Source organism: Monodelphis domestica, chromosome 5 (genome assembly GCF_027887165.1).
Source record: "Monodelphis domestica isolate mMonDom1 chromosome 5, mMonDom1.pri, whole genome shotgun sequence".
In the NCBI taxonomy this organism is placed as follows: domain Eukaryota; kingdom Metazoa; phylum Chordata; class Mammalia; order Didelphimorphia; family Didelphidae; genus Monodelphis; species Monodelphis domestica.
In genome coordinates, this window is record NC_077231.1 from 131,709,001 (window position 1) to 131,731,475 (window position 22,475).

General features: G+C 34.6%; 1 protein-coding gene across 2 annotated transcripts in view; it reads left to right on the forward strand.

Moving 5' to 3' along the window:
- The window catches only part of SLCO1C1 (solute carrier organic anion transporter family member 1C1), a 115,829-nt gene that overhangs the window by 85,219 nt on the left and 8,135 nt on the right, over nt 1-22,475 (forward strand). For both annotated transcript variants that reach the window (XM_056799338.1, XM_007503555.3), the window contains 4 exons: nt 2,145-2,340; nt 13,358-13,523; nt 19,692-19,876; nt 21,234-21,298. In XM_056799338.1, coding sequence (XP_056655316.1) covers nt 2,145-2,340; nt 13,358-13,523; nt 19,692-19,876; nt 21,234-21,298 — 612 coding nt within the window. The remainder of the gene's footprint in view (nt 1-2,144; nt 2,341-13,357; nt 13,524-19,691; nt 19,877-21,233; nt 21,299-22,475) is intronic.

Genomic DNA, 22,475 nt, shown 5'->3' on the forward strand with positions numbered 1-22,475 from the left:
CAAATCAGAGCCTAAACAGTGTACTCTCTGAAGCTGTTTCATCATCTACATAAATGGGACAAGGTGACCTCAGTTCTAAATCTCCAATCTCTTATGTTCTAATTCAGTTTGTTTCATCTCACCACAAGGAAACAGGCTCCTTGATGAACTTAGGCAAACTGAGCTCTCATCTCTTCCAACATAACATCTGAGACATCTGCTGTGTAAAAGTCTCCTTATCTACTACGTGATGCTTGAAATTTGTTTATATCAGTACTGATTCCTTCAACTTTCACATTTATTAGTATTAAAATGGAAACATCCCTTTGAAAAGTCACAATTTAAACCATTCTCAATGGATAGGGCAGTGCATGTAGTTTTAAAAAAAAAAAGAGCACTAGATCTGGAGTCCCAAGATCTGAGTTCAAAGCTTGACCTTTTTATGTGGGTAATCTTAGTCAAGTTGTTTCACTTCTGTATTCCTTTGTTGTCATCTCTAACATGAAGAGATTTAATTTATTCTTTAGTGTAAATGATTTTCAAATTCTTTCCTGAAACCAGGTTTTGATATAAGAGGAAAAGTGAAGTGATTCAATACACCTGAAGATAATAAGGAAAGCTATTAGTTGAGGGATAGGAGTTGCACAGAACTTGGAGAAGGGGAATATGGAAGATGAAGAATTCACATCATCACATTTTTGTCTACAATAAATACGCTTTTTCAAGTTTAAGGACTATGTCTGCTTTTGCTCCATATGTCTGATAGACTTCTTCTTGTTTGGTATATGTACAATAAATATTTGAATGCATAGCTGTCTGTCATTTAGTTCATATCTATATATTTGAAATTGGATCAGAATGGGTTGAATTCTAAGGCTACATTTGTGATTTCCTATTCACAGCTAGATGGCTCAGTGGATAGAATGCTAGACCTGGAGTCAGAGAGACCAGAATTCAAACCTAACCACAAGCACTTAAACTGTGTTATCCTGGACAAGTTACTTACCATCTCTTCCCTGTAATCTACTGCAGAAGGAAATGGCAAACCCCAAACTCTATAGAGTACCCCTGAAATAATGGACAATAATAATAAAGGTGGTTGTGGGAGAATGTTGAGATACTAAGGTTATTGGATTCCTCAGTACCTCTCAGTGAAGAAGGCCTATGAGCCTGCCTCACCATGACCAGAATGCTTTAAGTTTCCCCAAACAAGTTGATAAATACAGGGTTTATTTTGAAACAGCAAAGAGGTAGGGAGGGAGGAATAAGGAAAAGGATTCCCCAGAGCTAATGAAATTCTCACTAGCCTCCCCCACCCTTGCTACATCCCCTCATAAAGGTTTCTTTCTTTTTTTTTTTTTAATGCTCCCTCAGCCCTGGCCTATCTGACTAGATTCTCCAAACTCACTAGCTAGCCTGGTTCTACTTAATCCTCCCTGGTTGGTCATAGGATGAAATCGATCTTCTAGGATCTTCAGGGTGAACTCTTTATGGCTTAGTTCAACCCCAGTTGGGCCAGGCCAGCATTGGCCTCAGGCCCTCCCCAACTGCTTAGATCAGGCTAGTGGTTTGCAGATCTTCTTTTCAGCAGACAGGAACTATTTACTTTGCTTCAAAGTAGGGTTTTTTCCAAGTCAGGAACAAACAGAGATATGGTATCTTGATCTCTTTAGCTCCAAAGGACAGGAAGTCACACTCCCCTCAGCTCCTGAGACAAGAAGCTCAAGAGTCCTGAGTAACCATTGGTGTTCTCCCTTTATCCCTTCTCTGTGTTTCAGGATCCCTTGTCACTTAGTTCCTGCCATGTGACTGGCAAATGTCTCTCTCTCACTTATTGCAACCCATTTCTCTTCTTCTCTTCTTTCACTTCATATAAGGGCACAAAGATTCTAATGTGATTGAATGACTGAACAACAATAATAACAAATTAGTCCTTTACCTGTATTTTCATAGTAGAATATGAATTCTTACTTTGCAACCCTAAACCTGAGATTTTTTAAACACAGTGGAAAGTATGTGCTGGTAGTTATGATTGTCTACTTCATCAATTTAAAGATTAAAGATTCAAGAAACATAGAGACTTCTGTTCTGTAGAAATACTCATAAAATTTGAAGTAGCACCTTTGCCAATTGACTTCATAATGGATTTTTCTTTGTTTTCCAAGGACTTATCAATATTCCTGCAGTAGCCTTTGGAATGTTCTCTGGAGGACTAGTTATGAAAAAATTCAGGATCACTCTATTTGGAGCTTCAAAACTCTACCTGGGATCTTTATTTTTTGGTTACCTCCTACTGCTTTCCCTGTTTGCAATAGGCTGTGATAATTCTGATGTTGCTGGCCTAAGTATCTCCTACCAAGGGTATGTTATGATAATACAGATGACTAGGATTCCCATTATTTGACTATCATGCTTTGGGGGAAATGTATTGTATGTATGTATGTAATCTGTTATGCCAGTGACTTGGGGGTCATGGAATGTCAGGATTTTAGAATGAAAGGGAGTTCAAACAATCTACTTTAACAGTCTCATTTTATAGATTAGGAAACAGAGGCATAGAGATTAGAGTGATTGTCTCTAACCCTAACCCATTTGATTCTCACAGAAACCTTAAGAGGTGTTATTATCTCCATTTTATAGCTGAGAAAACTGAGGCAGAAAGAAATTAAATGGTTTAGTCATAGGTTAATATGGATGAGCCTAGATTAGAACTCTGGTATTCTATCTCCATGTCCAGAACTTTATTCTTAACTGAACCACTTCTCTAACTCCAATTAAAGGAGTATAGAAAAATACAAAATAAAGTTACTACTGAACTGATAAAATTATATCTATTTCTTTGTTAAAAAATCAACAAACTGGAAATTGGCTAAAGAGCTAATCTGATTAAAAACAGAAGAAATAAAAGTAATTATTACAGGTTTTACCACATAATTTTTTTGCTATTATATGGAGAACTCAATGGAAATTGATGTTTACTTAAAAAATTTTAAACAGGAAAACTAAAAATTAATTTGACCTCTGAAAATAAAATTAAACAAAACCCTAAGAGATTTTTAAAGAAAAAAAAACATCAGTTAAGATATCACTGACAGTTAAATTCTATTGTATCTTCAAAGCACAATTTTTAGCTCATTTTCTATTCATTTTTTTCTTCTTTAGTTTTATTGATGCATTTTAACTCTTCTAACCTTTGAAACTTCCATTACAACAAAGAATAACAGTAAACTAAAAGCAGCAGTGCCTTTTTTGAAAGTACTTATCATGATTGATGGAAAATGAGATGACTAAAAGTCTTTTTGAGTATTGTTTCTTGTTTCCCTTGAATGCATAATAAAAAAAGCACCCTCTATTTGTTCCTCTATTTGTCCCTCATAGGAGAATCTATGAACTATCATTCTATTAAGTCACAATTTCTATTTGCCTTCTAGTTTCATTTAGATGAAGAAATTTCACATTGATATGATTCATCTCCTGAGTAGGATGTTGACTCATTGGTTGATAGATAAAATTTTTACATTTAGAGTTCTGGCAGCTAAATTGTAGTTCATAAATAGTTTAAAAAACATGTACGCTTAGCACCATTTATGCTCTTTACCACCACTGTGTCACCTTTATAACCAAAATCCCCACAAAATGCTCTCAGAGAAAATGCTTACATTTTAAAATTCTTCTTTTATTCATTTGCAGGCATGAAGGATAGAAAGTGCTGGTTTTCTCAGACTAGTCTTTCATTCAACAGCTCTAGTCAAATAGTCTTCATTCTCTCCCATTTTTTTTTTTGCATTTTTCCATTTGGGGAACTTTTAGCTTAATATTTGGCATTTCTCTGCTGACAACATCAGTATTGGGAAAATAATCGGATGTGCCTAAGCAAAATCTTCCCTCCTCTCTTCCCTATAAATGAACTGTCATTTCAGATTGGGCAACCATAGGCATTCTGGTACCTAACTGAGAGGAATAATGGAAGCCAGGTATCACCTGAGGGTGCCTTTTGATTCATCATCAGTTCAATTCCATTTTACCTTTTCTCTCGAATGATAATAAACTGAATGTATTCATTTTTTTGTCCTCTTATCTATGCTCCCTGGTATCTCCATTTAAGACAAAAGTCTTTATTTTTGGGTGCTAATCTGTGCCTAATAAAAGCCTAAACTTAGGAATTTCATGTCCATCATGTTTATCTTGTGTAATTGTCTCCAAAAAAAAGTAAAGCAGATTATGATATCTCTGGCCACTTAGTAGCAAGGGCATTAGTCTATGTAATCAAATTACCAATATAGAGACTTAGTCTGTTGCTGGCACCGTTTTAAAAAACTTTGTATTTTAGCATTGTCAGAATTTGTGATCCACTGGTATAGTCTTTGAGAATTCTGACCTTCCTCTGTACCATGAGGAAGCTCTGGAGTAGAACTTATAGTGTTAAGTTTTCAAAGAACTTAAAAACTGCAAATAATGTGATTCACAAAACCATAAAATACCTGGTCATTCATTAGGAGAGACATTGTGGCACAGTGAAGAAAGAGTTACTCTCAGAGTTATGTAAAACTTGGTTCAAGTCCCACCTCTGGGCAACTGCATGTAGACCTCTAGGTCAGAAAAAAGGAGGACTGGACATGAACATGCCAATCTCTATTACATATACTTACTTTTATATTTAAGTACCTAATAAGACCAATCTGCAAATTCCAAAACTTTCTAAGACTAAAAATTGTACTAGTCTCTATAGAGGTAGAGAGAATTTCCTCATCCAAGGAAATCATGGGTCCACTACCTGTCTCCTATTCCTTTTGGCATGAAAGGAACATCCATCACCATCCTGATTCTTTTCCTTAAACTTGTATGAACTGACATCATAAAATAAGTAGAACTAAGAAAAAATGTACAATCATACAAGAGAAATGGAAACAACTCTAATATTCTACCCAACTCAGGTTAATTGAAGTGATTAATCTTTGTTTCAGAGAAAAGACTATTAATTAGAAAGGAAAAACCCATCAAAATTGACCTAAAACTGTAGGTAAAAGATTCTTGTTTAATTGGACTGGCCTGACTATTGAAAAATGCCCTACAAAGATTGAAAACGGAGTAGAAGCATTGTGGTCTAGAAGGAAGATTATTGATCTTGGAGGCAGAAATCCTTGGCTTAAATATCAGCTATGCTATTCATGAATTATGTAATCTTTTTCAAGTCCCTTCAAATTTTTAACCTTTAGTTTCCACATTTGAGGGATGCACATAACATTTGCATTGTTCCTTTTAAAAGAGTATTGTAAGAAAGGTATCCTGTTGATATTAAAGCTCTATGGAAAGGGGTTTTTGTTCTTATTGCCAGGTCCAGCATTATCCTTGCTTAACAAATAATATCTGATGATTTCACTAATGATATCCATTTAGTGTAGTTTTAGGACATAAAACTTAAATTTAAGATTCATTTTGGAGTGTGGAAGTATGACTAGGATGGCTGATTTTCTAGGTAAGAAAGGAAGGAACACTATCACACAATCTGAAGATTCCAGAACTTATACATGAAAGAACCTGTAAAATAGGAAAAATAAAAGAAAAGGAAAAAAAGTAAAAACAAAAACAAAATAACAAAAAATGGGAATTGTAAAGTAAGAGAACAACGGGAGATAGACTGGTGTAATAGGAAGAACACTGAATTTGGAGGCAGAGGACACATGTCCAAATCTTCCCACTACCTCTAATCAATCCTGTTTGAATATGGACAAATCATTGAACCTCCTTGGACCTCAGTTTCCCTCTGGATACAATGACAAGGTTCCAGAAGTTGATCTCTAAGGCCTGGAAATCGATGATCCTATAACACTGCAAAAGGGAAAATCAAAGGCAACTAGATAATAAGAAGTTGTGATTGATTGAAATGAAGATTGGCAGAAAACTCTCTAACAGAAAATCGAGGGGATGTGGATTAAGAGAATCAGAGGAGGAAGAGTAACATTCATAACAACAACAACAACAACAACAACAACAACAAACACTGAAGAATGAAAAGTTAGGAAAAGGAAAAAGTGAAAGGAGTGGAAAAAAGTATAGGTGATTGTTGAAGGAACAAGCCATAGAGGACAGACTGGGAAGATAAAAGAGACAACTGGTAGATGAGTGAGAGAACTGAGGGAGATTGATGCTCTTGATCTATAAAGCTATTCCAAATGTACATAGCATGCTGAAATATATGATATCACATGATAGAACTATGGGCTGCTGCTAGCTTGTAGAAAACAGACATATTACTGTAGTGAAAAGACACTAGCCTTGAAGTCCAAAAGCTTAAATTCAGTTCCTACCTCTGACTGTCATGAGTTATGTGAGACTGTTAAAGTAACTTAACTTCTTGGAAGTGCCTCAGTTTCTCCTTCATTAAAATAGAATAGATCTCACATTGTTAATGCCATAAGATTATTGTTATGTAACAGTTACTCAAACTTTAAGTGAAATACAAATGTGAGTTATAATAATTAATTAAATAATATACATTTTATTTATTAAATAAATGATAAAATAACATTAAGTGTTATTTTAAATTATAATATCAATTAAATTTTTTATAAAAATAAACTTGATTTATGAATTATCTCTTCTTGTCAGAATATGAGCCCTTTCAGATCAGGGACGATGTTGCCTTTATATTTGTCAGCACTCATCACAATGTCTTGTACATAACAAGATTTTAGTAAACATCTTTCCATTCATTCATTATTATTAATTGAAGACAAGGCTAGTGTTATTCATCTTTGTATCACTCAGGGCCCTGTGTACTGTAGCGAGGGAAGTTACAAAGTGCACAGAAGCTGCAAAGAATTGATTGACATCCCTCAAGCCTCAGAATTCACCAAGAGCTGGCTGGGTCAGAGTTCCAAGCTGTTGAAGGAACAAGTTTCCAACTGTCTGTCTGGAGCAGAAGGTCAAGCCTGAAGGCTGGCTGTGGATCTGGACTCTCCCTGGACAATCTCATCTTGTAAGCAGTCTGCCTTAGAATAAGATCAAAAGGATTGAGAAGAATATCCCCATACATTCTGGTGGACAGAGTGAATTTGGAGGAAACTTTCTCTCTTTCCTGGAACATTTGAGGATGTTCCTACTGGATTCCTGCTAATTGATCCACCAAGGACTCTGTGTTTGAGATTCTGGTTTCCCTGTTGGACTTATCCTTAGTAATCTTTACTTGAGTTATTTGGACAGGTTAAGCTTAGGAAATTAACTGTAGTGGATTAAATATCTTGGGGCAAATAGTCAGAGCAAACCTTTCCCCTTTTTTCTTCCCCATCATCCCTTTCTTTGTTAATAAACTGATTTATTTAAGTGTGTTTTTCCCCTTTGTATAAACTTCTCCGCCTTCCTAAATTCCCCATAACAGTTTTGGCAGAGTCAGTATAGACTTAGGAATATAGATTTAATATAAGCATATAACTGTTCCAAAGTCAGTTACAGGCTGAGAAGATTCCATTTTGCTCTCAGCAGGTGAACATTCCAAAAGTGGGGGAAAAGGAACTCTGGGACTCTAAATGAGCTGGGAGAGACATTTAAATTTTAAATCACCTGACACATGAACTAGGTAGCTATCTTGGAATTTTTTGTTGTTGAATTTTTTTTGAAAAAAAATTTTTCCTTTCCTTAATTGTGTATAGCTACAAAGGGATCACAGTGGATTACAACAATACTAATTGTATTTTATATACTAGGTTACTAATAAATGTAAACATGTCTGGGGACATGTTAAACAATTTTTTGTTTGTACTCTGGGAGTGTGTTAAGGTAAAACTTAGTTTTGGGATGTCCATTGACTATATATTGTTCACATCAAATAGAAGCACTAATGAGGAAATTTCATACTCAAGCTTATTTAGATCAATGAATTTCTAAGTATGAAATTATACTCCTAGGTAGTGAGAACATCCAGTTAAAGAGGGGTACTGTATTAAATCCATCTGTACTTCTTCCTGATTTGCCAAAGAATGGTGAATCATTACACAAGTGTGTAGAAGTAGTAGATCTATTGGATATGCCTAGGATGGATTTAAAAGGCACTCCTATTGGAAATCCAGACTTGGTGTTATTCATTGATGGATCTTCATATTTGTGTAATGGAATTAGATGTACAGGTGCTGCAGTGGTCACAGAATTTGAGATACTGTGGCATGGCTCATTGTCTAGTAACCTTAGTGCTCAAAGGGCAGAGTTGGTTGCTTTGAAGCAAGGATGCCTTCTAGTTGAGAGTAAAAGTGCAAATATTTATATAGACTCTTATTAAAAATTTTCCATTTGTCATGCTACAGGAAAGATCTTGAAATGGCAAAGTTTTATTAGTATATCAGGAAAACCAATTGCACATGCAGGAATAATAAATGAGTTGTTGTATGCTATCCAAAAACCTAAATAGCTAGTGGTAATCCATTGTAGAAGTCATACTAGTGGCTTAGAGACATTCAGTCTCTAAAGGAAATTATAGAGCTCTTATCACTGCTAAATTGGTACCAGAATGCTCCAGTATATATATAATGAATTTGTCAACTATTGAATTTCATGATCTAGAAAAAGCTTATATAGGCTCAGAAATTCAAAAGTGTAAGCGGAAAGTTGGAGCAAGGAAAGCACATGGAATATGGTTGCAGACACTGGACAACCATTGTTACCAAAAGATTTGTATACCTATTTATGTCAAGCCATCCTCACAAAAGGTTATTTTGGTATACAAGCTATAGTAGACTCTGTAAAAAGGCAATGGGTAGCACCAGGAATAAGTAAGGTAGCAAATAAGATCTGTACTAGTTGTTCTGTTTGCCAAAAATTCAACCAAGGGGCATTCAGACTGAAAGATTTAGGTGGTACACCTTTAGCATATTATCCATTTGAGAGTCTGCAAATTGATTACATCAGCATGCCAAAAGCTGGAAGATTCAAGCTTTGTCTGGTGATTGTGGACAGATTAACTAAGTGGCCTGAAGCATTTCCATCAAATACAAATATAGCTAGCTTTGTGGTAAAAGTGTTGATTAAGGAAATTATTCCTAGATTTGATGTATCAACTTAACACAAATTCTGATAAAGGATCTCATTTCACCCAAGATATCCTGAAAAGAGTCTATGAGAATCTAGGAATAACACCTAAATATCATGTTTCTTATCACCCACAAATTTCAGGTCAAGTGGAACATGTAAATAGGGAACTCAAGTATAGGGTGGGGATAATCTGTGCTGAAACTCATCTAAAATGACCAGACATTCTTCCCATAGCTTTGTTTTACCTAAGTACAAGAACAAGTGCAGATTTACATGCATCATCCTATGAAATGCTTTTTGGACATGCTCCACTGCAGGCAAAAACTTGTAAGACAGTGTATACATCTCTCTTAGGAGGAGGCTGTCAATTTGTTTCATACTTAAGTGCTTTACAACAACATCTTAAAAAACTACATGATATGGGAGTATTGATCCAATCTTGTCCATTGGATTATTCTCTCCATGATTTCCAACCAGGAGACATGGTATATGTGAAAAATTTTGCTAAAACATCTGCAACACAAGAGAGTTGGGTAGGACCTTATACAATTGTGTTAGTTTCTCCATCATCAGTAAAAGTATTAGGTAAAGATTCATGGTATCATTCTTCACATATAAAATTAGCACATGGTATTAATAATAAAAGTACAAATTATTGAGAAAGAAAATGAAGAAATCATGGAAAGTGAGAATCATCAGTCAAATTGAGTCTACAGTCAGAAAGATCAGTAAGGAGAGGACCATTCCAGTGGAATAGGACATTTGGATGGAAAAGGACAATGAAGATCAAGAGGAGGATTCAGAAATTAAAGGACATCGTTAAAAGACTGGAAAACTTATAAAGTCTGAAAAGACTTTGAGGAAATTTGCAATGAAGAGAATCAAGTAATTAATAGACTAATATATTAAAATTTGGGGTATGTGTTATAACAAAAAACAATATAACATATATTTACACAAGCATTCATAATTACATTTACTACCATGGAGTTGGAGAGGAAGGAATCTTCAATCAAGATGAGATGAGAAGAGAAGGAAAGTCTGAAGGAGTGGTAAGTATATTACATGCAACAGTAACATAACAGTAACACTGACATAACAATAACACTGGCATAACACTAGCTGAATAACATAACATAGCAAAAATAACAATATAACAAACACACAAACATAAATACATAAGTATGGTTAAGTTACATCGATTTACTAATTGAATGAGTAAAACAATGTATAGTTAGGATACTAGCAATGTTATAATTAGCTATAAATTAGTTAGTTACTAACAAAAATTAGTTAGATACTTAGTTTAGTACAGGAAAAAGCTAGATAGGTCATTTTTGAATATAGGGCTTAGATAGAATTAAAATTTAAGATAAATAATATAAGATACTAAATTACATTACAAAAATGCATTACAACCTACATAATAACATAATTACATAGCACAAATGACATATAACATCACATATCACACAAAATTGTAAATACATATGTAAATATATGTAAATAGTATGTATGACAGGGTTGTAAAATTAATTGTATTATAGTTATTATTCTGTATATCTGTAACATTATAACATGTATAAATATGAACTCTATATAGCATGAATGTATATATTTTATTGTGTACTATATGTAGATATGTAAAATTTATGTAACTAGATCACTTATGTTCAATTTTATCTATTGTTACATATAGTTTGCATAAGTGAGTTTGATGGTTTGATTTAATTTCTTTGTAAAACTTCATGCAATGTTGTGTTTATTGTATTTTTTGAAAGTTTTTTCTTTAAGTTTGATGTTAATGCATTACAATAGTAGTAGAATGTTTTGTATTAGTTGATAAGTGTAGTAGTTTATGATTTTAATATTTTGCATGAATATTGAGTTTATCCTTTGCTTTTGATGTCATTTGCATGTTGTGCATATGCATATGTTTGATCTGTGTTTGAAATTTGTAAGTGTTCATTATTTAATTCCTTTTTTCCTTTCCTTTATTAAATTCCTAGAATAGGATAGTATTAGATAGGTTAAGGTAGTTGAGCATAGGTTGTTTGTTATTTTGGGTAGATATTTTAGTTTAAGTAATATGTAAGTAAGTTAGTAGTATACAAATACCAAAATGGTGTTTTCAAAATGATTTAGGTTTTGTGCAAAGGGAGGACTGTAGCGAGGGAAGTTACAAAGTGCACAGAAGCTGCAAAGAATTGATTGACATTCCTCAAGCCTCAGAATTCTCCAAGATCTGGCTGGATCAGAGTTCCAAGCTGTTGAAGGAACAGGTTTTCAACTGTCTGGAGCAGAAGGTCAAGCCTGAAGGCTGTAGATCTGGACTCTCCTTGGACAACCTCATCTTGTAAGCTATCTGCCTTAGAGTAAGATCAAAAGGATTGAGAAGAAGATCCCCATACATTCTGGTGGACAGAGTGAATTTGGAGGAACCTTTCTCTCTCTTTCCTGGAACATCTGAGGACTCAACAGCTGGATTCCTGCTAATTGATCCACCAAGGACTCTGTGTTTGAGATTCTGGGTTCCCTTTTGTACTTATCCTTAGTAATTTTAGTTGAGTTATTTGGACAGGTTAAGCTTAGGAAATTAACTGTAGTGGGTTAAATATCTTGGGGCAAATAGTCAAATGCAAAACTTTTCCCTTTTTGTTCCCCATCATCCCTTTCTTTGTGTGGAAGAGAGAAATTGGGAAAGCCAGCAACAAGATAGGAATAGCTGGGACTAAAGACCTGCCATTCAAACAAGAGCATTCTGGTTTCAAATGTGACCAGGAGAAGCAGTTGGAGGAAAGGAGCAGACCAACTGAAGTCTGGACCTTTTGGCTTGGAAAGACAGAAGAGGTCTGAGGTTTGGCTTTTGGAGACTGAAGCCTGAAGGTTGTCTTTTGGCTTGGAAGACAGAAGAAAAAAAATAACAAAAGTCCAGCTCTCTCTGATTTGCTCTGTTGTGATAGTGGCTGAACTTCCAGACCTATCAGCTATTTTTCAAATTGAATTATATTACACCATCCTTCAACCTAAGACTCATTCTAGTTTTAGGGAAATCCCATACCCTCTCTTGTTCCAATTTGATCTTTCCTTTCTTCCCCAATAAACACCTTATTTAATTTAGAGAAGAGAAAGAGCATTTCATTTGAGATATCATAAACTAACCCTTGAGAGATCAATAGGAGAAGCAATAGGAAGGGGGGAGGGAAGAAGAGAAGGCGAAGGGAGGAAAGAAGAAGATTAACAGCCCTAATCTTTAGTTATCATTTACCATTTAAAATAATTCCCTTATTACATTTGTTAATAAACTAATTTATTTAAGTGTATTTTCCCCTTTGTATAAACCTTTCCCCTCTTCCTAAATTGCCCATAACAGTACATAGTAAGTGTTTGTAACATACATATAGTAATTTTTTGTGAAATGAAATGAATATATGATAGCTAGTCTTTTGCCTCATACCACCATTTAGATGCAGTTTAGCATAATAACTGGAAAATTGGCTTTAGCATTAGGAAAACTCAGGGTCAAGGCCTTCCTCTGACATATGCTAACTGTATGACTGGGCAAATCACTTAACCCATCCGTACCCCAAAGAAACTCTCTAAGACTGCTGAATTACAGAATAGATTCACATTGGCATTGGCAAAAGATATTTTCACATTGGTAACTCCATGAGAAAGCAGAAAAATGAATGACTCTATGGTCAAACCTTCTCTGGTGCTACCCCAGTGAGTGATCTTAGGCAAGAATCTTACCCTGTGTAGACCTTTGTTTCCTTTTCTCAAAATGAGGGGATTGATCTATATGGATTCTGGGTTCCCATCAGTCATTAAAGCTATTTTTTATGTTCACATGACTTCATGGGTCTGATTCCAAAAAAAAGTAATCCTAGCACAAATAGTATCAATGGTTGACGTTAATTTCTGAAAGGATATTACCTTATAATAATCACCTGCATTCACCGATTGAATCATTATGTTAAATTTTTAACACATTTTGTCTTTACTTCCTTGGTCATTTTTCATGTGTTCCATTTGATTAGGGACTGTAGAAAGAAGTGGAGGTCAGAAAAGGTTTATTGAGCAGATGTCAAAAGCCAGAGACTAGAAGTGTAACTACTTCTAAATGAGAGTAGATATAGCCACTAATTTTTTTTTTTTCAGAATTGGGTGATACTAGCATATTTTCACTGGACAGCTCTTGAAAGTCACCATTTTTATGAAAAAAAAAGTACTTTACACTTCTTATATTTATACACATTAACTTAACTAAAGGCCATCTTTTAAAAAATTCATATTTGTGTGGGATGTGTATGACCTGCAAAAATGTAGTAATTTATATTGTTATATTTCTTTACAGAACCAGGCAAGTCTCTTATTATGAACAAGCTCTCCTTTCAGATTGCAATTCAGGATGTACATGTTCCCAGACAGAATGGGATCCTATCTGTGGAGAAAATGGAATCACTTATGTTTCTGCTTGTCTCGCTGGTTGCCAAAGTTCCACTGGAAGTGGGAAAAACACTGTAAGGAGCTCCTCCATCTTGATAATGTTCAAATTCCAATGGTAATTAACAGTTGTATAGTTGGTTAGGAATTTTTATAGACCACAGAGGAACTGTACACTGAACTGTAGATTTAGCTCTGCCTATATATTAGATTCATTTCTATGTAATGCAACAGGGAAAATGTTGCCACAGGTGGAAAAAATGTAATAGGCACTGTTAAAGTAACTGGGTATAGAGATGAAATCTTATATATATCAATGACCCATTCCATTGAGTGAAATAGTAATAGAACCAAAGATGGTTGTGATTGAGAACTATAATATTCTTCTCTCACTCTTATTAGTTTCTAATGGAAGATAACTAAGTCTTTCCAGTCTTACTCAATTTCATGTTCTGGCACTGGAGTGGCAATGGCCATTAACATTGTATGAAATTCCATAGGACAGAGTTTCCTTGCAGGCATACTCTTGAGGCTCATGCTGGAACCACTAGTTTTGGTCAATATCATCAAGAATAACTTATGTTTATTGAGTACCTAGTGTGGATATTCTACATTATGCTGAACATAAAGAATGCAAAAAATATTAAATATGAAAGAATCATACACTCTATTTGGGAAGAAGGGACAGATTGGGTAACCAATAAATAACAATGCAAGATAGCATAGATTGAATACTAAATGAGTAGCCTAGGAAATGCCTAAATTTGAGGAGAGAAATACCACCAAGACTTAGGAGAGTTGGAGGAAGTTTGGGAGAAGACATGAGATATGATTTGGGTTTTGTGAGAAAAGTAAGACATAAGGAAAAGTGTAGGACATTCAAGTTAGAAGATAAACTATAAACAGGTCAGGTTTGAAAAAGCCTGACAACTGCCCTTCTTATTGTTCCTCCTGCCCAAGGAAAGGCGTCACAATGAGGCATGGCCTTATATGTAAAGATTCCATGGTTCTAGCTTCAATAATGAGAATACAATAAGGTTAGGAAGCCAGAATGCACAGTTCATTTAGGCAGTGATGAGTAAACTATCTGCAGCTATGACTCTCTCTCAATAATTTAATCTATTTTCATTCATTACACATTCAGTGTCTTTGCAGATGATTCCCAAATATTACTATTTGGCTGCAGTTGAAAACCAACCTTTCTCCCCCATGTCTACCTGGTTAATGAGTATCTTTTTCTAGAAAGCTTTCCTATTTCATCTTGTTGAATATATCTATAAGTAAATTTATTATCTTAGCATTATAAGAACATGGATTTATACTTGGATGGATATCCAGAGTGTATCTTCTTCATTCCCTTAATTTTTCTTTAACAAATGTGAAAACTGAGAATTGACTTACCCAAGATCATACAGGCAGTAAGAGAAGATTCAAGGATTCACACCCAAGTCTCCTGATTTCAAATGCATCACCTTTTCCCTTTTACCACTTTCTCCCAATTCTCCTTCATTATCCTGACTTCCTTATTTTTCTTGTTGGAAGCTAGGATCAAAATTTCAAGATTATCTCTGTCTTGCCTTCTCTATGTTGGCCCCCACATCTAATGAGTACTGGCTTTGATAGAAAAAGGAGGCTTGGGTCAGGACTTATGCTACTTTGAATTACTTTAATTAAATATTTGATTAAAGTATCTGGAATTCTGTTTTGCCATTAAATCAATAATAGGGATATACTATATTCAATTTAACCATTTTTAGGATTTATTATGCACCAAGAACTATTCTAGATACAGGGAAGGTAATGGGGAAAACAAAACAGTTTCAGACTACAAGAAGGGGCCTCAAATATTTCCTTAAATTCCTTTCAGTTCTGCATACCACAATCCCTTCAATTTGCCTTCAGAATCATTGACTTATGGAACTGAAAAGGTTTTCATGGGAATCGTCTACAACATACTTGATAACTGGTTGCCCTGCCACTCTCTTCAGTTTGACTCTCAACTTTCAGGGTCAAATCTCTTCTAAAATTAATCAGATTCCTCATGGCCACCTTCAATCAAATTCTTTCTATTCCCTGAGAGGTGTTATTTCTTACTGGTCATGCTTGACTCTTAGTGACCCATTTGGGGTTTTCCTGGCAGAGATACCAGTGTTATTTGCCATTTCCTCATCCAGCTCTTTTTATAGATGAAGACCTGAATGAAACAGGATCAAATGACTTGCACAAGGTCCCACAGCTACAATCCATCAAAGCTGGAATCAGAAGTTATCTCAATCTTTTTTTTTTTTGGAAGAAACTAGGCCAATACAGAGAAGTAAGAAACACTCAGAGATCAGTAACCACCCTCCAAATGAGTGCAGAAGAACAAAAACTTCTCAGAATGAATACTGGGGTGGCAGAACCAACATAAGAATAGGGGTAGCTATGCTTTGGCCCAGAAAAATGTGGAAATATGCCAAGGATTCATCTCAATGCTGTACAAGAAGATAGAGAAAGTTAGATAAGCCTTAGCAGAACTCAGACGTAATAGACTGCAAACACTAGGGAAAGAGCACAATCAACTTGGTCCAGCCTCACCAGAATGAGAGCTGAAAGAAACACAATACAGAACAAGCAGCAGTGGAAAGAAAGCATCCCTGCGTAGTCCAGCTAGAACAGAGGCAGGACACAACCCAACAGAGGTACAATGGGAAGAACTCGGCCCTAAATGGCCAAACCTTGGCAGGATTGGACAGAACCCAAATTGAAAACAGATGAACTGAACAGTTGCAAGCCTTCTCACAGCAGACTAACCAGGCCACCTCTTCAGAGTGCTCAGCCTGAGATGGAGAAAGCTGAGTCAATCTCAGACATACTACAAATAAGGGACAGTACTCCCTCCACCCTAGGAATAGAGCTAAGCTTCAGCATACAGACAAAATGACGGGAGAAAAGATATTTGATTTCCATGTCTTCTCTTGAAGTGTAAATTCCCCAGCTACCCAGGCAGTACATTTTACTTTGGGGCAACACTAAATTTAAGGAGGTTTTTAAGTCCTAATCTATTTCTCTGCAACTACGATTATAATCCATTGATCCTAGTTCTGTCATTTGAGGTTAACTATCAATTCTAATGCTTCTTTCAGATAAAAGTCATCCATGCCTTTGCCATACTTAGTGATTTTTTAAAAAGCCACATAGTACAGGGTCAAGCATAGATCCCTGAAATACTCCACTACAGACTTCTTTCTAAATTGACCATCAATGGCTTTTAGGACCGTTAAAGACTAGTTTTAAAAAGACTAATCTTTTAGCCATTTCTTAATTAAACTAACCAAACTTTGAGTTACCTCATATCTCTCACATTCATCTAAAATGATAACATGAGAGCTATTTCTTTAATCTATTAGTCTGATTACCACATTCAAAAGTGAAATGAATTGGCTGACTTGCTCGATAAACCTAGGTTTCTTCTTTAGGATGACAGTGTTCATTTCTAGACATTCTTTAATCATGCCTTTAATAGTATGTCAAAGTTGAACTCATATACCATGGGATATAGTTTATATAGATTTCAGTTTCCATTCATTGAAAATTGGTATATTTGCCCTTCCACAGTTCTATGTTGTTTCTCCTCTACTACATAATTAAAGACTGCTTACAGTGGTTCAGAAATGTCAATTCTTTCAGCCCTTTAGGCTTGGTTATTTGAAATCATAAATACTTGCTAAGTCCTCTCTCACAATCACTTACTTATCTTGAATTTCAACTCTCTATGTGTCATATTTTATCTGTCCTTTTGATTATCGTGATCTTTGTCATTGACAGAGAAAATGTGTGAAAAATAAATTATATAATTCTGTCATGTCTTCTTCATCACTTATTACAATTGTTCCGCCATCCCTAGGAGTACCTCCTCATTTCAATATATCTTTTTATAATGACAAAATATTTTTGCTGACTTCAGCTTTTCTCACCAGCATAAACTTATTCTGAGTTTTAGCACACATGATGTCGTTCTTACAGGAACATGTTATATTTATATTTGTCCTCTATTACTTTCCTCTGCTTCCATTTTGTGGGCATGCTTTTGAAAAATCTAAGATGTTCACTAAGTTCCTTGTTCATCCATATAGATTCAATATCTTCCTCAATGAAATTGATTCTCATGGTATCTCCAGAAGTTTATTCTTAATTATTCTATCCTCCTGGAACTGTGCTTCTTATAGAATTTTGCTTTATTGGGTCTTATCTGTTCCTCCTCTGAACCCTTTGAAATCTGTTCTCTCCAAATCTAAGTTGCATGCCAATCATTTTTAAATTTTCTTCTATACTAAATTTTAAGCTTCATTGGTCATTTTTTTTCTACTCTAACTTTTTGATTGCATATATATATATATATATATAATTTTCACTCCAATAACCAGTTCCTCAATATAGATGATAACAAATCCATGACATGTAATTGTAATTTACTTTAAATATTTTGTATGCATTCAATCCTCATGTCTGCATCTTTTCTGCTCTTTCTGGTCTATTTTACTAACCCTACAACCTAAAATTATCCTCTAATTTTGAGCATTTTTCCTAGACAAAATTGGTGACATTGCTACAACTCAAGTTTTTGTGTCCTTTGATTTCTTTTTGGGTATAGGTACATGCTCCAAAGCTTTATTCTTGCCTCAAACTTAACAAGTCCGTGAAGTTAATCCTGTTATCTCTTAATCCAAAAACTTATTAGATATGTCAAAGCAAAATAAGCAAAACATGTGTCCCATGACCTGAGAATCATGCCAAGAAGGAGCATGAGTAGAGAACATGTATGACTAGTTAACTCACAATGCTGGATTTCTAGCCTTGGTGTCTTTTGTTTCCATGTCTTTTCTTCATTATAATTAATTTATGTCCAGGGAAACTCTTCTAGACATCTTGCTTTCCTGCTATATGAAGATGCTTCTATGGTGTCTGTTGTTTTTCTTTTGGATTATCTAGACAGTTAAGCTCTTTAAATAAAACAGAAAACCCAAGCTTAGAATGTACAGATCTTCTCTAGTATTTTTGGTCTGGGTGGGTTCTCAGACAACATTAAACTGTTTCAGAAAAACTAGTTCATTATACTAAGCATGGCATTAGTAGAACTCCTTGGATGAATTCTGAGAGGTTTCTACTTCTCAAAGACCATACATTATTGTTACAAAAGGGAAAGGTAAAACTTTTCCACCTGAGTGAGTTTACCTGACCAACTGTTTTGCCAATCAGCTCCCCTAAGTGGAAAAGTTTTCTCCTGAAACTATTCTCTAATTCTCTAATTAGCAAAGATTTTTTTTCCCTGCCAGGCAGTTCTTAAAAGCAGTAGGTTTCAGAAAAAAGCCAAAATTATTCTGTATCCCACTTCTAAGATTTTTATCAATCCTATGTCAGCTGTCTGATTTTGTTTTTCTAAGGATGGTCTTAACCAATCCTACTACATCAAAGCAGCATCTCTTCTGTGAGATTCACTTCTATCTTAGATTGAGAAACACAAACCCATATTTCTTCTATACATATAATCAGAATAATGTGTGAGTTCTAGTATTAGTTTCCCAGATTTAAATTTTAAAGTCCTTATGTCTATCTTAGATAAATTAGATACTGGGAAAAAAGATATTTTTATTTCCTATATTATAGATTTCCTATATTAAATCTTTTTCCTCCATGGGTTTGCCTTTTTAATGCTTCTCATACAATTCCTTTGTTTCATGTTCCTTTGATTCAATATAAATTTCTCAGTCAGAAAGGGTCAACATTTATATAGATATATACATAAATAAATAAAAATTTACTAAATATCTTCTATGTGCAAGGCACTTAACTAAGAGCTGGGAATACAAAAAGATGCAAAAGATAGTCCCTACCCCCATGAAAACATGTATGATGCAAAGAGGGAGGAAAGATGATGGGTTGTACCTAGGCTATTCCAAATACTAGAAAGCTGGACAGGGAAAAGCCTCGGAAAGAATCTGAAATTTTGCAGGAGCATATTTTCAGAATGCTTAGTTTTATAGAAAGTAGAACTTTATGTACCAGTGGTCTATTGTCTGTAAGTGAACAAATTTGGATCATTGTCCATATATTTACTCATTGAAATTTGTCTAGATTTTTTTTGCAAAATATATTTCTACAAGTCAAAGAGGGATGTATTTGCACAGTCATATAAACTATATGTGTACAGTAAGGTTTTAAAACTGAATACATAAAATTTTCTTTATTTTATTATTCTATTCCAGATATTTTACAATTGCACCTGCATAGGAATTACAGAATCTAAATCAGGAAATTCCTCAGGAATAGTGGGCAGATGTCAAAAAGGAAATGACTGTTCAAAAATGTTTCTATATTTCCTGGTGATATCAGTCATCACTTCATATACTTTATCTGTAGGTGGCATACCTGGGTATATATTGCTTCTGAGGTGAATACAGATACTTTTATATACAAAATTTTAATGTAAAATTTGACATAATCTTAAAGAGTGGAGAGAGCACATTATATCAGTTTCTAAAATATTGCCATTATTAGCAAATAAGTACAATATTAGCACAAGTTGCTTAATGTCAACACAATTTGTAGTATGCTTTTTATTTATTTCTAGCTAGAAATAATAACAAGTCTATTTCAAATACTTTTGAGTGCAAATATTTTCTTTTGCCTAATACTTATTTAGTAATAATTGACATGGAATATTTTACATATTTTTTAAAAAATCATCCAAAATGTTAGGAATAGTGACCAGACCTTTGATTTCACTGGTTTGGGGAAATACTGGGTCAAGAAATTCTCTCTATCTGTGCAAATTTTCACCTCTACAACATATAATTTTGGAGATTCACTTAGAGTTCAGAGGACATTAAGTGACTTACTCAAGTTCACACAATCAATACCATAGCAGTAGAGTATAGGAATGGAATAAGGAAGACCTGAATTCAAATTTGCCTCAAACTTGTGTGGCCATTGGCAAATCATTTAACATCCATATCAGCATTGGTGAACCTTTTAGAGATTCTGTGCTTGAACTGCAACTTCAAGCTGTCTGTGAGTCCTCTGGATTACCCCAGACAGAGGTGGGAGGAAGTGCTGGCATTAGGTTGCTAGGTGAGGCACAGGGCATGTGAATATTGTTTTTTAGCACTCCTGGAGCAATCCCCTCCAGCATGCTGGGTCACACATGCCATGTCTTCACCAACATGGGTCTATATGCTTGAGTTTTCACATCTGTGTAATAGGAATAATAATATTCCTTCTCACAAGGTTGTTCTACAATATGAAGAACTGACAACTTAAGAATTTGGTACTCCTGGGAATAATAGCTAATGATTATATCTATTCTGATAAAAAAATATAGTTCCTTCAGTTCCTAGAAAGCAGTCTTAACAATAGCTAGGTGGCAGGATCAGTCTTTTCAAATCTTTAACACAAAAAACATAATAAGATACAATGAATTTGTATTTCCTATTTTCCTCATCAAGGTAACAATAGACTAGTTTATCAATTATTGTTTTTTATCTTGTCATTAAATCTCATTAATTATTTTAAAAATGGAATTATTGCTCTATTACATATCCCTTTAAATGACATCTAGTGTAAATATTTAGGAAATTAATTTTTCTTGCATATCCTTATGCTCATTTGATAATTAAAACAAAATGGATTTCACAATATACTGATATGATTTGATATTTATTCAATGTTATTGTGTTTCATATAAATGTTAAATTATATTTTTAAACATTGACATTTATGAACAAATACAACTTTTTTTTTTCTTTTAGGTCTATTAGCCCACATTTTAAGTCTTTTGCTCTGGGTATTTACACTTTAGCAATAAGGGTCTTTGGTAAGTATAATGTGCTTAATTTTAAAATAGAATGGAAATAATATTTATATTTTGATATAATTTAATTTTGTACAAGTAAACAAAAATGAGAAAGTTTATATGTAAAATTGCCCCATTGTTTTTTGTCAATCTCTTCTTTTTTTTAATCCTTAATTTCATCTTAGAATTCTTAATATTGGTGGGGGGTATGAAACTGAGAGAGAGGTTAAATGGCTTACCCAGGTATATATTCCTGGTAAGTATCTGAGATCAGATAGCTCCAGATCTTCCTGACTCTAGGCACAGTGCTCTTTCTCCTGCACTACTGAGATGGCAATATTTAATCCTAGATACAATATGGAACCATTGGAATTTAGTATGAATTGAGTTAAACCATTAAAACAAATTCATAAATGTAGGGGAAGCAGAAAGGCTCAGTGGACTGATAGTAACGCCTAGAGACAGGGAGCCCTAGGTTCAAATCTGACTTTAGATACTTCCCAGCTGTGTGACCTTGGACAAGTCACTTAACTACCATTGTCTATCCCTTACCACTCTACTACTTTAGAACCAATGAATAGTATTGATTGCAAGATAGAAGGTACAGTTTTTTCTTTTTTTACAGAATCAATTCAATATGTTGGTTCTAAGGCAGAAGGGAAATAAAGGGTAAGCAATGGGGGTTAAGTGACTTCCCATAATCACGTAGCTAAGAAGTATCAGAGGCCAGATTTGATACCAAGATATCCCCAACTCCATTGTAGATGGATGGAATGATTCCATCTACTGTCTTATTTGCCCCCTCCCTATCCTTGAATCTTTCTAAACTAAAGTGCCCTGATCTGCTAACAGTTTCCAATTGTGTGCTTTCTGCCTCTATCCTTGCTTCTTCTTTGTACCTTCAGTTGTTACACTGCTGGGCACAAAGTAAGCATTTGCCTATTCATTTCTGTCATTTATTCACTCATTTGCAAATTGCTTTGCAAAGCTGTCAGACAGGATTAGTTCAGTTGCCAAGAAAAACTTGATTCAGAATTTAAACAATATTTTTGGCAAGTTGTAATGGATATGTTAAAGACGAATCTAGGCATAAGATGATGTTAGCTATAGTTATCATCTAAATATAATAAAAATGAGAAGTATTAGTGAAATTTAAGATCAGTGATTATGGCTAACTCTGCATGAGACTAGAAGTAAC